The sequence below is a fragment of the Ostrinia nubilalis genome, chromosome 5 (genome assembly GCF_963855985.1).
Source record: "Ostrinia nubilalis chromosome 5, ilOstNubi1.1, whole genome shotgun sequence".
In the NCBI taxonomy this organism is placed as follows: Eukaryota; Metazoa; Arthropoda; class Insecta; order Lepidoptera; family Crambidae; genus Ostrinia; species Ostrinia nubilalis.
Window position 1 is genome coordinate 8,281,427 of NC_087092.1, and position 19,348 is coordinate 8,300,774.

Consider the following 19,348-nt stretch of genomic DNA (forward strand, 5'->3'; position numbering starts at 1 on the left):
AAATAAAAATCAAATTATTTTCCTCCTCATGATTTCCCATTTCAAACCGAAGTCATAGAAGTTACTGAGTATAAATTATTTCTTACCTGGCTAAAGTCCGGTGTGGGCGGGGTCGTAGCAGTCGCCTCAGCAGGCTGGCTTCCCTCTGCAGCGCTGCATTCGATGCATCGGCGCTTACGGCGCGCCGCACTTCACGGCGCCACCTTTTATAAAAGCACTCATTGTATAAAATTTCATGTGCATGGCATAGATTGCAAGAGGCTAGTTTTAATTATTTAACATCTTTATTCATCTTTAGAGACTACGATTGTAACTTCTCTATAAGACTACGATTGTTTAAGATAATCTTTAAGAGAGACGGTTGGTCAGAGTTCAAGAAAAAATAATTGGCTGTCAGGATGCTGATGAGACTAGATGATCATCTGTACATTTTAATTATAAAAACCGGACAGCGCGCAGCGTGAGACGCCCACCCAAAAAGTGGACCGACGACCTCATAAAGGTAGCACGAAGGCACTATAGCTGCAGGCCGCTAGCCGCTAGCTAGGTCAATAATGAATCATTGAGAGAGGTCTATTTTCAGCAGTGGATACTGGACGTCCTGTGGCTGAAATGATTGATGATATGATACGAGACTATTCCCACCTCTCTTTCCCACCACTGCAAATCCTGTGTAGCCAGTATCTACAGCTTGACCGTCAATAAAAACCCAACCAGTGATGGTCAAGTTTGTCCCGGTGGAAAGTTATGTTGTAAAGTACGGCCAACTAGCAGCGATACAAAAGGTCGATACGACTGTCGAGTTGACAATATATTCTGTCTCTTCCCATCTTGTGTATTTGTCGTAATGTCTCGTTCTCCCGCCAAAATATGTCAAAGTCAGACGGTTTCACCCATGACAGTGGGTTTGTTTACATTTGGTATCGTTTCTCGTACGGCCGTACTTTAGTTGATGATATGATGATGATACATACTTGTAGTTGTGCACGGAGGGCGGCGGCGAGGAGAGCTGCCGCTCCAGGGCGGGCCGCTGCCGCGCCGCGCGCCGCCAGCTGCCGCCCGCGCGCGTCGGCACCTCGGCCAGCAGGTGCGCGCCCGCCGCCTCGCAGATACCCACCTGTGAGGTTTGACAAACTTGACAGTAGTGTGATCACAGATCACAGAAACTAAAGGAAGATGTGACAAGGGGGCGGGGCCGGTGTCGCAGCAATATGCACAAAAACAACACATTGCTTAGACGTCATAATGTATGCAGTTTACATTGCTTGCGTAGAACTAAAGATTATTTGAACGTTGAGTACTGATACCGCAGTGTATAATGAGCACATATTTTGATTATTTTGTGTGTGTTAATTTCTAATTCGACACTGAGTTTCGAACTCAGCGCATTACTTAGTTGGCATCTCTTTATATCTCTATGAGTGTGATACACTTAAACCTCATCAGAGTGGAGGCGCGGGTGATGGCGCGAGTGTAAACTGTTTCCAATGGCTCAGTCCGCCCGTATCGCATCTGTTAGGTGACTGCACCTGCAATCACTAGTGCAGTCTAATTGAGGTTTAACACTAAGCTGAGTTAATTAGGCCGGACACATTGCCATGGCAAACCGAATCGCCCGAAGCGACGTATTCTTTTATAACGATCAGATTGATTCAAGCCAAATTAAAGCATCCCAATTAGGTAATGTTTAACGTGTTTCTTCTATTGGACCCTGGACCTAGTAGAGAGACTAATTAATCACTAGAACGATGAACGCGTGACAACCCGATAAATTATTACAGCAATTATTATTTACTGGCGCTTGGAAGAATTTGTGGAATTCCTCTTTCGTGCCTAGCACCATCGCGCTATACTGTCTACCTGTTGTCTATCAAAATCGAATTTATAACATACCTAAGTTGAAAAAAAAAATAACGTAGAAAGTCGCTTGTTTCGGAGCAGTAGTAATCCATCACAAATGCAGTCGACCATTTCCTAAACTGATTGTTTGATTTTTCACTAAGCATTTCACATAATGCCATTGTCCATTTATCTTATGTTCCATTTGTGCGAATCATGTGCGAATAGATCATAGCATTCTACCGAAGACCTTGGTGTTAAGCATAGGTAACGTAAGTAAGTACGCTTTTAACGTAAAGTTTGTAACTCAAATCTAGCAACTCTCGATGAATATTCGTATCCTAGACTGCATCTCTCTTAACATGTGGTGTGATTGCGGTCAAATCTGCTATGATTTACATTTTTTAAAGCCAGAAAGTTGTGTAGGTGCTACGACAGTTTTACTTACCATAGTATCATCAGAGTTGCACCTCTGGAACCTGGCTCTGGTGAGCTCCCGCATGAGCCTGGTGCGTTCCCGGGCGGCGCCACCTGGCGGGCCCGCGCCCGCTCGGGCCGCGGCCGCGCGCGCCTCCGCCGCCAGCCGCGCCCAGCGGGACACCGCGCCCGCTGCGCCCGCGCCGCCCGGGCACACACCGGCGCCCGCGCGGCCCACGCCGCTTACACGTCCTTCCTCCATTGCGATCACCTATGTAAGTACATACACAATGTGGTCATAAAATCGATAGACAATAAGCTCTTGCAATTTTTCTGCATTTGAGCATATTCTCTACATGATTAGAAAGGATTTTCACGGTGACCGGTCCTGCGCTGCTCGTATCCAGATCTTCGCATCCCCAGTTTCTTGTATTGCATCTAAATTACGAATCTTTGCACGTGAAAAGTCCCTAAGTTCCGGAGGATTTCCGGTGTTTTTTACGCATGCAAAGTAAGTCTTTTGATTTATTTGATTCCATAAGAATCTAAAAAAAAAAACAGGAATGATGGATATTGACTAAACATTTTAGAACATATAGAGTGAAGATTTTTAGCATCAAATACTAACCAAATCCGCATAATGCAGCAGCTCCAACCGATTAGTGGCCACAACCACCGTCCGGCCGGCCCTGGCCACGGGTACAAGGGCCCGGGCCACGACGTGTCTCGCGAGTGGCGCGTCTAGCGCTGCCAGTGGCTCGTCCAGCGCTAGAAGCCGCGCGCCGGAATACAGTGCGCGCGCGATGCACACGCGCACGCGCTGTCCGCCGGATAGCGGCGCGCCATGGCTGCCGAGGCGGGTGGCGTCACCCTCTAAAGAATAAAAAACACTTCAAGCTTTATTGCACACAATATATCAGAGGACAAATTGCGAATTTACTGTCCTATGGCTTTTCCATTCTTTTCCAGTCAACCTTTGGGCCAAGCAGAAAATTTGTGTCACCAACCGATATGCATAAAAGATAACGATCTCCCTCAACTTTGTTAATACGTGTCATAAACATCCCCGTAAAATACATAGATCGCGTTTTTGTAAAACATGATTAGATGCAGCGCAAGTGTCTAATATACCTATGGACGGACATTTCCCGGATTTTGAAAGAAAGTAATTAGCGATGTCCACAGGTAAAACCGTTCATAGACTACACTTGCCCCTACAGTGACAATTTTGATGATTAAAATTTGCAAGTTCATCTTGCTATGTATTTTTATTACAAATTGCAAGATGTAAGATATTATTCTAATCGTAGTCTTCTCCACTAAAGTTGAGATAAAGTTTTTATTTTCAATCGTCATAAAATTTACAATCGTATTAAATCCCATAAACGTAATGAGTCTTGAAAAACATTCCAATTCATTGTAATTAAAATAAATCGTGCGCTATTAACCGGCAGCCATGTAGCGTGAAATGTTGATGAAGCGTTCGTTTGTTTTTTCAACTTGCTTATTGGATTTGCTGTCTGCTGAGATACCATTTTCTCGAAGAATATTTGGATACTATGTAGATCAAAATAAATACTTACTGTGTACATTTTTTACTCACTTAACTTTTTGTGATGGAAAGATACGCTATCTAAATATAGAAAAAGACTGCGAGCTAGTTGAAAAACGCAAACTTACTTCACGTCATCTACTCGTAGATCTTATATTTCGCATCCTATAGCGTTTTCAATTCAACCGTTAAAAGAAAATGAGAAACTTTAATAAAATGAACCGTTAAGCGAAACTGCTGATTCGATGGACAAACTGTTTTTATTAATTAGGCACAGTTAGATTGTAATTAATTATTACTGTTAGGCACTACTGACAGTGCAATCTTTAATTAACAGCAGGAGGAAAATATTATCTCCGATGTGATTATTAAGAGTTGTGCTAGTTGAACATGTAGTAAAGTGCGAAGCACCTTCAGCTTCTAGCCGTAGATACTGTTATTCTTCCGGTTTCTTGCCTGGTTACTCCAGGATTTTGTCAAGTAATGTAGGACTTGATTTTAGTCTTTTTTACCTTTTCACTGAAAACTAGGTAGCATGGTTCTTCATTAGCAACTAAAAAGCTAATTTAATATCTAGAATCATTTTCTTGTCGAGATTTCCGATTTTTTACTGCTGTTAGTTACCTGGTAACAGCTGCAAATCTGGCCGTAGAGCAGCGGCTCGCAGCACGCGGCCATAGCGCCGCTGGCACCAGGGGCTGCCCATCACAATGTTGTCACGCACCGAGCCCTCCACCAACCATGGAGGCTGGCCTGCGTACCATGTCGTGCATCGCCTAAAATTAATTTAAACATGATCATGACCCTATAAATTTTATCGCAACCTTCGGAAATCGAAACGGAGTTACATATTTACTATAATAATAATTTACTTAGCTAGCTACTGTTGTAAGGATCGGCCCAGTACCTCTAGATTCAAGAACCATTTATCGTCAAACATTCAACCGTTTTCTATAAATATTGGGTAAGGTTTTACAACAGCTAAAGGTTGATACTCACTCATAGAGCGACAGTACTAGTTTATTCTCCCATTCAGACTTTCCACAAAATACCGTTCACAACATGCACAGGCGCAGTCATTGTAAAAGACCGTTACATGTACGAGTAACGTGTTTACTTGTCACGGTTGTGGAGCATCATTCCCTATTCAGTACTCACCCGTTGTAAGTGACATCACCGCGCTCCAAGAACATCTCGCCGAGCATTGCCGACAGCAACGAGCTCTTGCCTGCACCACTGGTTCCAACCACCATTATTAGTTTTCCTATAAAATAACACCATGTTAATAAGTAAGATTACCTACTTCTCAGTGGCCGATTCAAATAAATGCTACTGACCTGCTGGAATATCCAAATCGTCAACTTCTAATAGCATGTCATTCTTCATTCCCCAAGAAAAAGCGGCATTTCTAAACCTAACAACGTATTCTTGATTCGAAGAGATTCCACAATTTTCATCGTCAGAAAATTGATCTTCTGCGTCCACAATATCTTTTACCCCATCTTCCACCATAGAGTTGTCGTCTGGCACGTTGTCAACAAAAGCGTCGTTGAAAATATCTGAAGGTTTTCTTGAGTTTTCAGAGAGGCAATCTTCTCTCACGTTATTTGACTCTGGTAGTTCCAGAAAATCTTTAATTCTATTCGTGCTGACCTGGAAAAGTAGCAACCCTTCATTTACTGGTAGTGTGGCGTCATGAGAAGTTAACTAGGTCTATGCAATTATGAAGAAAGGTGGTTGGACCTACCATAGCTTGTATCATCATCAGCACTGTCACAGGAAGTATCAGCAGCGGGACAGTGAGCTGGTTGAACAAAGTGAGCCCGGCAAATACATTGACTGCTGTTAGCCCTTTGCTGTCGTTCAAAAAGTAATATGCTAAGAAAGTAATCACTGTTACCAGTACTGTCGAAACTTGTGTAGTGAATGCTGCAACAATAATGTTTTATTAGAATAGAAATACATTACGTGTTTTATTACATTAAAATAACATACCTACTTGTAGTAGGTGTTTTACTTACTCAAAAAACTCCAGTAAATTGAATCTTTGTTCAAGAGTTTTAACTCTACTTCTCTTAGATTTAGTATTTTTTCCTTAAACAGGTCTTCCCAAACGTAAAGCTTTATAACATTCATGCCTTGCAATATTTCAGTTATTTTAGATATTCTGTGATCTGTACATTTTGAGATATCCTTGGAATTATCCGATATCTTTTTCCCGATATAAAATTGTAAAGGAGTTATGAATAGGACACTAACAGCCGTGCCGATAATTGCGCTAACTCCTAATTTTGTGTATAATAAATACAAAATTACGGCTACCTGAAAATTCAACACGTAATAAATAAATAAATTAAACAACATTGCAGTACCTATTTGTCCAGTATTAAAAAACGCTATCATTTTTTACCTTCAAAGGTATGGCCCACAGATAGTGGCAGATCCAAACGCACGACATGATGTTATAGGTGTCCTGTGACATGAGGTTTGTGAGAACTCCTGAAGGCGTAGCTGAAGAGTCTTCGGGTGCGTGCAACAGAGGCGACTCCTCGTCTCCGTTATTATCGTTAGATGACCACGGCGCTAGGCGCATACACTTGTCGAACAACATTCCCTAAAAAGGTAGATTACACACATATATACAATCACGATTTTTCCATGAAACAATAATAATAAATTCTTGGCATCATTTCGACGAAAACATTCTAAAGTAATAGGTATCAAAACAGGTCGATAATCTCACTCACTGACTCAGCTGATTGGGTTTTACGTTTGACGTCATATCGGCAAGGGACCTACCGTATCATCCAGAATACCTAGATCTCTTTTGTAACCGAGATATACCTATCTCATAATACCTGTAAACCAGTCTTCAATCGAGTGCCCTCCACTGTCACCAGATGGGTCGAGTTTTGCGAGAGAAGTGCTTGAAACACAAGTGCCAGAGTCACGACAAGCAACATTACATAACCGTTGCTGAAAAACTCCTGGAGCGTGACTTCAGAACTGCCATCGTAAGTTTCAAGAGGTCCTTCAATATACTGAATAATAACAGCTAAGCCAAGTGGTGGTACCACGCTTATCAAATCGCTAAGCAATTTCATAAGTCCGGCGATATAGAAATTAGGCCAAACTGTTCGCATATAACATCGCCATATACTTGGATTTCTTTCATCGGGTTTTGTCACCTAAAACAGACTTTACATTTATTTTGATACATTTCATATCATTTACTTTGTAAAGCACCTTTCAATATTTACCTTCCTATCGAGATTGTATATTGTTTTAAACTTATGATAGTAAATCGTAGATCTTTCATCTTCGGGCAGCTCTCCCAAATCGTCTTCCTCAAGCGGTGACTCATAGCCGCTCCACAATAAATAATTCAGCCAGAAAAACGTTATCTTCGAAAAGAAATGAGTGTTATTGTGTTTATATGAAACATTATGGCTTTCTATTGAAGACTTTGGACGATCTCGGTGTCGTTTTGTAACCTGAAACAATTTTGAATTCTCAAGTTAGTTATGGAGTAGGTACAGCCTTAAAACATGCTCATTAAAATAAGCTAACTTTTACTGGAGTTACTTCTTTCTTATCTAAATCATGTACTCGTAACTAACTATTATCTATTGCTTCAATGAAATGGCTTATTTGTACCGGAGCTTCTGTTTACGATGTGTAGTGGCAATTTGGCGGTATAAAACTGGATATCACTGGCGCCAGACTTGGAAAGCGACCGAGGCGGGCGCTCGGCGTCTGGCGGCCTGACCGCTGCTACTCGAAACTACTCCTTGTTCCGCACGATCCAGAATACTTTAATACCTCTGTGCCGGAGATATTCGATATCGTCTGGACTAAGCTATTTGCGAAGGTCGTTGATACCTTTATGCTGACGCACCATGCTTTGAAACTTCTTTGTGAGGGTCTAGATTTAAAATTCGTAGCGTAACGTAGGTCCTTACTATCTATTTTAACAAATTATAAAATTGCTTTAATGGACTCTACATTAAATTATTTGTACTAAAAATAAAGACATTATGTAAATTAGCTCTATGAGCTCTATTTTCATATTGTAAAAGATACAAAAATGACGACGTAATTTAACTGACTCCTAAAATTCTGCATTAGTTCATGCAGTCATTTCTTAATTAGATTAGCGACTGAATGTGTTAGGTTGGGTTTTCCATCTCATAAGATATGAGGATGAAGTCGTCGCTCTTCCGGGTCGTCGTCCCGTAATTCCCGAAGCCTTTCGTCATCATTCCCAGTGCTGATGACTCAGCCCTTTTCGTTGTTTAGACGATTAACATTCGAACGATTAACGATACGCTGACACTACTCCGTAGTTAACCCGCTTTAAACGAGCTACGTAGAAAGTTGGTATTCATTTGTTTTAAACAAATGCTACGCTATGACCACTTGCTGCACGATGTCAATTAGCGAAAAATATTACATTTAACTCTTTTAAAAGCTCATTCTGAAAAACATTCAGCATTTCTGAATTTCCTTATTTTGTGGCGATTTTTGTGTATGAGAAACATAAAGTATTTCTGTAATGATCATCTGACTTGTATGATGTTATAGATATTTTATTGCTTTCGCCTAAGCTATAATTTGGCTCTATAAATTTTATGACCATAATGTTGATTGTTAATAGGAGTTGTAACGTGCATTTATGAGCGTGACGCGTATGACTATAGGTACTCTACATAATAGAGCTACGTATAAACGAGAACACATGCGACGCTTTTAGGTCACACAGCAGGCATTGTGGCCTTCAATGATTAATTATTATTTTTGTCGATATGTATTTCAAGGTATTTTTTATTTTCAATCTACTTATTTATTTATTTATACTTCAATGCCAAAAATATTAACATTAGGCGAACTTAATGCCATAGGGCATTCTCATCCAGCTTACCTTTGGGTTTACTTATAAAATTAAAATACTTTTGGTAGAGTCATAGCCACTTAGGGTTTTAAAGATTGTATATCTGGTTTATGGTCCCCATTCCACGATGTCGCGCGCTGCGTCCGATAATTGCAGGCCGGGGTATGCACGGCATGCCACCACGCCACTGCGACATGCCCGGCTCACACACATTTAACTATCACTCCATTCCACAACTTTCCATTAGCATAGTGTTTCGCATTAAAACACCGAGCGTTAAATATTTGGGACGTGCGGAACATAGTAGAGTAGCACAATACGAACTTATAATATGTTAGTCTTTGCCCGCGGATTTGTCTGCGTTTATTTCGATTTGTGATAATATGGGTTATGTCTATTTTATATACAAGTGTTGTGTGCAAAATATTTTAGAAAGAAAGAAATAGACTTTTTTGAACACAGAAGCACAAATTATAAGCAATATCAACACAAAACGAATAAAGAAAAATTGTGGGCCATTGTGTCAATAGGCTCGCTCAGCATTTATCCTGACATGCTCGTAAGGGCATGTCAAGAAGCTGTTTTTCCGCGAGAGTCCTTGTTGTGGCTTCGCGCAAATGTGGCTTTTTATGTAAAATTACCAACCTCATCGTAAAAGCAGACACTGTCTACTCCTGCTGTGACCAGCGAGAGAACCAAGGAAATCCCTTGGATGTAGAGTTCTATGTGGTTTGGAGAAGCTGTTGTCGCTAGGTTTTGGTACAGGATCCCAGCGGAGGAGGCGGCAGCCAGTAGCCAGTAAATGGCCAGGTATAAGAGAGGAGCTGCGGAGCGCCGGGTCCAGAGAGCGACGTGCAGCGCGGTGGCGGCCAGCCAGGCCAGCGGCGCCAGGGTCAGGGAGACCAGCGCCACGGTAGCCGCGGGCCGCAGAGACCCCGCCGCAGCGCCGCAGCACCAGGCCGCTCCTACTGTGAGGGTTGCGGCTCCGCGGACGTTTTGACCCCGCCAGCGTTTTCCATACCTAAACCAATACTTACTTAATTAATTGTCTATGTTAGTAATTTTAAGAAAATAGGTAAACATTAATATGCCCATTACCACAAAATTAAATATCGATGTGAAAACACTTTTATTTTCCGCATACATGTAGGCAGTCCTCTGCGTCGCAGTCATATTTACTCGCATTTTGTAATATTGTATTGTTGTGTTAATTAAATGAAACAATAAATAAGTATTACCTATGTAAACCGCAAAGTATTTACGTACGTACGTTCATTTAACAAATGACGTATAGTTTTTATTAATCTTCGTAAAACAAAACGTTACGTAAACGCAGTTCTCATGTCCTTCATATAGTGCTCTACCACATGGAAACTTTTGTTTACCGGACATCTGCCTTAATTTACACACTTGGTGATTAGTAATGGGTACTGGTGAGAGAGACATACATAAAAGTTTACTACGACTTCTTCATAGATAAGATAGACAGACAAATCATACACTTACTTTTAAACAAAGCCTTCATTTTACTGCTGAACATACACCGTTTAAAAGTTGAGTCCTTTTTCTCTTGGAAAATTATCTCATGTGAAGGTCACGTCCATGTTTTGACAGCCAATAGGGTAGCAAGGTTTTGGAGCAGAGACCACGTACAGGAAAGCGCAGCGTAGGCTCACAATGTGACCGACGACCTCATAAAGGTAGTAGTTAGGAAGGCGCTGGATGCACTGGTCATAATGGAAATCATTGGGTTAGGCCTACGTAGGCATATTCAGCAGTAGACGTATTCTGAAATGATGATGATGACTTAGCGGCTTGTGAAAGTCTATGTTCACTGTTCAGCCTTAAACTGTTGACGTTCTAATGCCCACCACACATTAGCCGCGGAGCCACGCCGCGTAATACGTGCACTTACATAATACCACGGAAGAAATAGTTGGCCGCAAGGTCTTGGCCGCCTAGTTCAAGTCCAAGATGGACTGCAGACCGCAAACTGCAAGCCACCACGGTTTCTATGAAATTGACTATATGAAATGGGGTCCACCGCAGCCCTAGTCAGAGTGTCGCCTGCAGTTGCAGTCTGCAGCCCATCTTGGACTTATACCTTTAGTAGCGACCCGCTCCCGCTTCGCACGGGTGCTAAGTATACTTAATAAACCGTCCTCTTGAATCACTCTATCTATAAAAAAACCGTCTCAAAATCCGTTGCGTAGTTTTAAAGATCTTAGAGCGAAAAGCGTCTTTGTTTTATTCTATGTAGTGATAATGACATCTGCTTACCAGGAGTGGTGTCCAGGCGCGCAGCAGCAGATGAGCGCTGCGGAGATGGTGGCGCAGTACAGGTGCAGCGCGTGCAGCGCCGCGGACAGCGCGTGCGCCTCGCAGCCCGCGTCGCCGCGCGCGCACACCGCCTCCATGCTGCGCGTGCGCGACGCTGCAACAACAGGTGGCCAAACATTTACATAATAGACAGTTTGACACCATACCCCAATAATTCGGAACCACAACTGTTTTAAAAAGTTTTAAAAATTTAATTCATCTTAAATTACCTGTAAATTACGATTTTTGTTCGCATTTTAATTGAAAAAAGTAGTTTGATTGAGTTGACAAAATAGTGACGTCACTTGCATGTAGTTAATGCCATACAAAATCTATGGGAGAGTTTCGTTTTGACAGTTAAAAAGTAGGTACGTCAATTGAGTGGTGGTGTCAACATGTCTATTGAAGGGGTGAGTGGACAAAGGTCTTAACTAACAAAATGAGTGAGTGTTTTAAAATGTTAATCTGCTCATACCACATTTGAATCCTGAAATGTATGAATGCTTGTCAGATAACACCTTTGTTTTGAGCTCATTAGTCGATTTTATCATCACTAAGAGTAGGCGCACACCGTTGATTTTTCGTCGGCCGATAGTTTAGTCGGGCAGTTGATCAGTATGGGCATGTATGGGAGTGCGCACACTACGCCGATTCGATTTGGCCGATTCTTCATACAATTTAAAATCGGGCACAACTATCGGCCAACTAAAAATCAACGGTGTGCGCCTACTCTTAAAACCTCCCAAGTAACATTTTACTCCATTTAAGAGTTCAATAGTCGTTCACATGTACTCCACAAGCTGTGTATGTCAGCTGTATACGAGCTGTATAGCTTGCTATAATGCTTTTATAGAACCAGTTTGGGCACAAATTAGACAGCTTTAAGTTCACTATGGCTGTACATTAGCAGTATAATAGCATTATAATAGCAGTTTAAGTAGTAACATCGTACTTAAGGCTGACTTACGGCACTATATGGGACGCAGTGTGAACCATACAACGTACGTGAGGACAATAAAGAGTAACAAGTGGCTAAATGCACAGCTTTCAAAGTTATAAAGTCCGACAAAAGTACTCCAATGCAATGCTACATAAAGTTCACGTGTGTCCTAAATTATTTCCACATTTTAATATTAGTTTGGTATTTGTACGTGAGTGCCAAGAGGAAACAACTCGGGCGGATAATATAATCATTTATGCAAATAATAACACGGGTTTTAAATACTTAATAATGTTAATGCCATTGGGAATGCAACTTTATCGTGAAATGTATACATATTTACAGCTAAAATATTTACGCGCCTCAGTAAAAACGCGATATTCATTTTAAAATATTTAAAACTGGCTGAGAGGAAATCTACAATTTTCAGTTTTTGATATTGTATTGGCATTATAATTATACTACGGTAATTAATTATAACATGAAACCAAAACTCAATCGCTCTATCTGCGAATTTTGTGATAAATCTGCATTAATTTTGGAGATTTATTTGGTAAATATTTAAGGTTATGTAGAACAAAATGGTGGAAATGAAATACGGCTATGTGAACTGTTATAACTCCAATTTAATGCGGTGAGCGTATATTAGGTTCACATGTGTTCTGTTAGAATGCTGTTATCTATATGAAGTTCCACATTTGTACCACTACAGCGCTAATGTCTATAAATTTATTCTAATGTGAACTTATGTACAGCTTTAAGATGTACCTAGTTCAGGTCAATTGTGTATCTTTAATTCTTTCAAATACTGAAATTTTAGAGATCCGCAATAAAAATTATTAATGTCCGTTAAATCGCCTAGCCCAGGTACTAATAGTCAAGTATGAATACCTAAAGCATCAGACGGTAGTGTTCCCGGTTTAAATTCGTTTATTATGCCTGACAATTTATTCAAAGCGGAATGAGGAATACGATTTTCAATAGCCCATGTTCTTATTTTTTTGCTAAACGTTAAATAATTGTCTAAATCAAAATTGTATTCACTATCACTAGAACTGCAATCATCACACTGATATCTGTATATTTTGAAGGGAACTTTCAGGTTCAGGCATAATATTTTCCTCTGCATCATGTACAGAACCACCATAAATACAACTAAAAACAGGCTTGGGGAAAAGTGTAATAGAATATCACATTCACATTCATTTTCAGCTTAAAGCAAATCGGCTGAACCATTTAAGAACCTAGTAAGGGACATGTTTTCAGATTTTCGTTTTTTATCATAAAGCTACATAATATTAAGGTACCTACCGAATACAAAGACAGAAATTGCGATCAAACAACTAGAAGCCTAAAAGGCAAGGGACTCCAAACCTAGTAACTACACCACAAACCCAATTTGACCATTTTAAAAAACCAGTAAGTAACATAAACCATTTCGAAACCTAGTAAGTGCATGAACATACTAGGTTTTATAATGGTCAATGTGCCTTACTGGGAAATGAAAATTCGTGTCCACCCACCTCCCGACCATAAAAAACCTAGCATCACTGGCAACACACACTGATCAAAGACTTTTGTCTTGAGACACTGCGGTATTTCGGTCGTGAGAATATTTGCGAGGCTTCCCGAACGCTACCCAGCTGAGTTGGATTCGACGATTAACCTCTTTCTCGAAGTTGGACCTACCTAACTGGACTGTTTGTGCCAGGTACCTATACATAATATTGTCAACAACTTTGAGTGTAGTGTCTCCAACCTTCAGAGGAGTGGGTACAACACGTGTATTTGACATGATTTTTGTCTTGTCCATGTTCATTTTAAGACCCACTTGTTGAGAGGCTCTACACTGAGGCCATTGAGCATTGTGCTTAGATCCTCCACGGTCTCAGCCATGACTACGATATCGTCCGCGAAACGAAGGTGGGTGATATACTCGCCGTTGATATTTATGCCGAATCCGCTCCAGTCCAGAAGCTTGAAAACATCTTCCAGGGCGGTGGTGAATAGTTTCGGACGTAGACATGGCTCAGAAGTGAGATGGGTCTATAGTTTTTAACAAGATTTTGTCGTCTTTTTTGAAGAAGAGTATCCGCCTGCTTTTAGAAGCTCAGCCGTGATTCCATCATAACCCGGTGCCTTGTTGTTTTTCAGCTGTTTGAGAGCCATTCTAATCTCGTACAGACTGACGTCCGGGATATCTTCGGTGTAGTGTCGGGTCAATCTAGCTCTTGGCTCTCCGGCTAGATTTGTGACAGGTGTACATACACTCGTGTATAGTTGTCCGTAGAGCTTCTCAACCTCTTCCAATAACTCAGGCCCCAACGAGATGTCTCTGCCATCCTCGGTCTTCAGCTTGGTCAGTTGGCTTTGGCCAACAGACAGATCCCTTGCGAACACTAGAGGGTATTTCTTCGGAGGCAAAATTTTCGATGTCTTTGGGTATAGTTCTGTAACCAACTAACAAAATGGCATGCAATATTTTTTTTCGTATAGCTTAGCTATAGCCCTATCTGGCGCAAATTACATTTTTGACATAATTGCTGTCTTTATACAAAATAAAAATATTTGAAGTGTGATTCTCTGATTCATATGGTGTGTCCGTTAGCCATTTTCCGGAACAAAATGGTTGATGTAGCATTTTCCTTTTAATATATCATATAAATTAAAATTATTTCGAAAGCTAATGAGTTGTCCTTCTACAAAAAAAATGTGTCATAATTTTAATTAAGTTAGTTTGTTCGCAAAAAAATAAATAAGCACTGTCCGGCATAAAATACTGATTCATATGGCGTGAGCTGTTCTTGACCATAACTGGTCAGGTTTTAATGATGAGAGTCTAGTTTCTGGCGTGGAGGCAAGCCCATCTTGCAACGGATGATCTAGAAGGCAGACGTGGAGCTGGTTGGCTTAGAACCCGGTGTGACGAAGGTAAATACTTGATTCATCTGTGCTTGGTTCAGGTGACATGCTGATTACAATGCCTACTTTATAAAATTACATTATTGCATTAAAAATTTAATCTGTCTTTCTTGTGATGCTCTTGGGTTATAGATTCATGTAGAAAAATGAAAACACTGTAGTCTGTATGTATGACGAGTTTTGCTCGATTTTAGGCAAAAAACTGATTTATCTGTGCATGATTCATATGATCAGGGCCCCTATATGAATCACAAAATAAATTATTTTTTGGTCTTTCAAGCACCAAAAAAGGGTTTTTTTAACTAAGAATGACATCCCAGACTGCATATCACTTAAGACGATTGCGGTCTTGATAGGAATAAAAAAAACATTATCATTTGTGTTTTAACAGTAAATAAGTAGTATATCCGTTAAGCTAGCAACCATAACACAAGCATATTTGTTGCTTATTTTGTAGCTAAATGGCGGTGTATGAAATTGCCCAACGATTTATTTATTTGTATTATTATTTCAGCTACACTTATGGCGTCCATAGCACATAATAATATACTGCTGAGCATAGGCCTCCAATAATTTCGAGATTAACTGATTGCCATTGCTATAAGCTCATCTCACCTTCTTCACCTTGTAGTTGGACGTCTTAACAACAATAGCTTGGATAAGTGATACAGCTCGGTAGAGTCATCTAAAATACCTTAGTGCCATAAGATGAAAGTCTACATCCAGTGTGTGTTTATCTGTGATGACAAATTGTACTGAAAAGCGGCCTCTCACTGTAGGCTTACGAACCACAAAGTTGCATAGTGTACTATGGAGTGGACTATGCTTGTTTTTTTTATGCAATCGAAATCTGAAATGAGGAGATCCGTAAACGATCTAAAGTCGCATGGTGGCATAGTCCGATGTTTTAGCAAGCTGAAGTGATAATGGGCAGGACACATAGTATACAGAACTGATGGCCGATGGGATACCACGTTTCTGGAGTGGAAGCTACGTGCCGGAAAGCTCAATGTAGAACGTCCTCTCACAGGAAGGCGCAGGATGCAGGCCGCTACCAACCGGTCATTATGGAAATCATTGGGAGAGGCTTATATTCAGTTGAAATGATTATGATGATGACAAAATATTATGGATGTATACGAAAGTTTCAAAAAAATGTTTTTTCACGAATTATTGTGGAATCGTTGCATTTTTTCATAACAACAGATCATTGTTTTTGTTAAATATGATTATTTTCTTAATTTAGAGCCAATTGTACATGAATATCATAAATTTTATTTCTATTTTTGATTAATATGTAACAAATTCTGATTCATATGGGCACAAAATATTTGAACGTCGATATCTTGAAAACTACTTTACAAAAACGAGTCCCTTATCCAAATATATGTTATTGGGTGTACCTATTTTCATATGAGTCTATGTGACAAACCTAAAATTGAATTTGAAATTTGTCCATATGAATCAGCCGAAGAATGCGATTTCGAAGAAGTGCCCTAGAGCCTTTGGTACGCTTAATCGCCTCTTTAATACGATCTGTATTAAATTGGCGTAGGTCGTGAGTCAAAGACTTGGAGATCTGTCTGTTAAGATGCCGATACTGAGCAGCATCTTCAGAGGACTGCAGAACCAAGTTCCGTCTCTCTTGCATAAGTTTATTGGTGAGGTCAGAGATCTTTTTGGTTCCTTTTGAACGACGGTTTTAAAGAACTTAGACCCAGTCGTTTGGACAATTTCCACGAACCTGTCATTGTATTCGTCCACATTTTCACAGTCTCCTAGGCATTTGAAACGATTTTGCAACTCGAGCTGAAAGGTTTCGGGGTTTTGGAGTTGGATGGGCGCTGGGTGGAGTGTAGACTTCATCAGTCGACGCCTCTCCAGCTTGGGTCTGATATTCAATGTGCCTCTTACCATTCGGTGATCACTTCCTGTTTTGACCGACCTATGGTAAGATTGAAATGGACCCTGACCCCAATAACCATTTTAAAACCTAGGAAGTGCGCTCATACTAGGTTTGGATTCTGGTTTTTACGAAGTAAAAAAAAAAAGAAAACCATTTGAGTGTTAGTAAGGGCCATAAAACTTGCTATTTAAAAGTTAATTAATTAATTTATTGTAAAATATATAGTTAAATTATTAAGCTTCAAAATAAACATCAAAAAGTTTTCATAAGTTTGAGTATACCAGTATGGTAAACGAAAATGTGTTTTTTCGCGCTCCTGTAAAAGGACAATGTTCGTTCTCCATACATTGTTCGCCGTTAGATCAACAGTGCCGAAATAATACTTTCTAGGTTCTAAATGACACAAATCTTTATGTAAGAACAATTATTCCTGGCGGACCAATTCTATAAACTTATTGATAGCAATATTGTTATCAGAACCTCTTACTTACTAGTATTGTATTATATTATTTTATGCACATCGATTTGGGAGATGTTCTGTATTGTAGTTGTCGCAGCCAAATTGTATTATAATATTGGACGGGTTTTGGAAATAGCTCGGCGTTCCACTTTTATGATTTACTTACTTACATTTTGCACGTAAATAAATAACATGAATCCTATGTTTACTTTCCACTCTTGACATTTAACACGTGACTTACCAAACTAACTATCTCCATGGTTACCGTCTTAGTCTATGCATGACTAGGGATTGAACAACTTTTAATTGAATATTATTAACAATTCTCGATAATTATTATCTATTGAAAAATATTCGGTATTTGAATCGAAGGATATATTCAATTTTATCAATATCAAAATATTCAATTTTAATAATAAAATAAATATTATTTACTACCACCTACGAAATGTTCTAAAAATTGCCTGGAGCGCTCCCCCAATCCTGGGTTTTCCCTTTCCAAGCTGAGAGGATATCATTTTGGTTCTATCGATATGTTACGGTCAAAGTGATAAATGTGAAAATTATGAATAATCGCCGGTTATTATGAATAATTACCGCATGATTTGGTTAATGTGATTAATATGAGGTCATTTATGTGTGTATAAAACTAAATAGGCGGCTTAGGGGTGGCCCAAGGGCCACCCCCGCCGCACCTTAACCTATTTTTCACTTTAAATCAAAACATTATGTTATAGGCATCATGGAAAAGTAATATTATGCAAGAAACATTCCAAACTCATTATGCCAAATTATATTAATATATGATATCAAAACGTTCAAAAGTTTGGCTGTACACGAGCATGTACACAAGATGTTGTTCTCTTTTAAGAAATTTGTTAGTACTAAGGTTGAATTATTAAATAATCACTGTTAAATGTGATTAATTTATCACTTTTACCGCGACTGTCGGTAATTATTCATAATAACCGGTTATTATTAATAATTTTCAATTTATCACATTAACCGTAACAGATACATTATAAAGGTACTTAATATTTGAAATGTATTACCAATTATTGTTATAAGCATTTTGAGCGAATAAAACTTTCAATTCTATTAGAACTTTAGACATTTCTCTCACTTTAAGCGGCATTGGATTTTACATCGAATTTTGAAACTGTAACAGATATATTAAAGATGATCCCATATTGTTGTCATTGTCTATAATTATCAGTGTTATGATCACAATTCTTTTTATTTTATTCATGACCTTCGACCAGTTGGACACATTAGATAGCTTCTTGTAGTATCGTGCAATATATTTTTAACTTTTAATTAAAATCTAGTCATACTGTAGCAATTTGGACGATTTATTTTATTTACAAGATCGGTATCTTATTGTCTATGATGACCGCAGTCAACATCACTATTACATGGATTCCTAACAATGAAGTACGGCATTGCCTTGTGCCGATTTTACATAGATTTTATCGACACAAATTATGGAACTTCATAGGATATGGAGCAGGCCACGCCCTAAAATGTCCGGATGTCGTCATAGTATTATGGAATACATATAAAATACTTTTATTATTTCATTTTTTAATCCTCAAGTGTCCGTTACAATCTAATTAATATTTAAGTATTCAAAAAGTAAGAGATTAATTTTGATACTTTACTGCTGTGCCCAGGAATCTAAGGCGGTTTCTGACAATGTCCTTTACTCCGCTGCTCTTACTAGGTTCTTAAATGGTTCAGCCGAAATAAGAGTAGTACTTGTGGACAAATAAACTGCTATTGATGTTAATGGACAACACATATAGTCCTTTTAACAGCCTACAGTGCACATGCGAACCATTGAAACACTTTTGTACAGATAGTAAAAAAAGGTTATTTTATTAACACAAACAAGTCCTACTACAGCTACTAGCTGTATAACAGTCTAAAACAAGTAAACATAACAGCCTTTGGCTTTATAAATGACCACGTGTGTTCTATTAAAATGCTAGCTCTATAACATCGTACAAGTAGGCCGTTAAACAGCGGTTGCCGTATCTCTACCCTCCTATAATGCTCTTAGTCAGACGGCTGACTAAAGGATAGTTGTTAGAGTATTATAA

The 19,348-nt window shown here is 39.4% G+C and overlaps 1 protein-coding gene across 1 annotated transcript in view; it reads right to left on the reverse strand.

The window, feature by feature from the left end:
* LOC135071799 (ATP-binding cassette sub-family C member Sur-like) overlaps window positions 1-19,348 on the reverse strand; it is a 33,559-nt gene that overhangs the window by 9,807 nt on the left and 4,404 nt on the right. The window contains exons 2-15 of the mRNA XM_063965628.1: window positions 10,980-11,133; window positions 9,345-9,720; window positions 7,069-7,302; window positions 6,667-6,996; window positions 6,219-6,422; window positions 5,830-6,130; window positions 5,556-5,737; window positions 5,146-5,461; window positions 4,967-5,072; window positions 4,433-4,584; window positions 2,885-3,129; window positions 2,288-2,527; window positions 975-1,117; window positions 87-203 (exon numbers count right to left, since the gene is read on the reverse strand). Of these exons, the coding sequence (XP_063821698.1) occupies window positions 87-203; window positions 975-1,117; window positions 2,288-2,527; window positions 2,885-3,129; window positions 4,433-4,584; window positions 4,967-5,072; window positions 5,146-5,461; window positions 5,556-5,737; window positions 5,830-6,130; window positions 6,219-6,422; window positions 6,667-6,996; window positions 7,069-7,302; window positions 9,345-9,720; window positions 10,980-11,116 (3,083 nt within the window). The 5' untranslated portion in view covers window positions 11,117-11,133. The remainder of the gene's footprint in view (window positions 1-86; window positions 204-974; window positions 1,118-2,287; window positions 2,528-2,884; window positions 3,130-4,432; window positions 4,585-4,966; window positions 5,073-5,145; window positions 5,462-5,555; window positions 5,738-5,829; window positions 6,131-6,218; window positions 6,423-6,666; window positions 6,997-7,068; window positions 7,303-9,344; window positions 9,721-10,979; window positions 11,134-19,348) is intronic.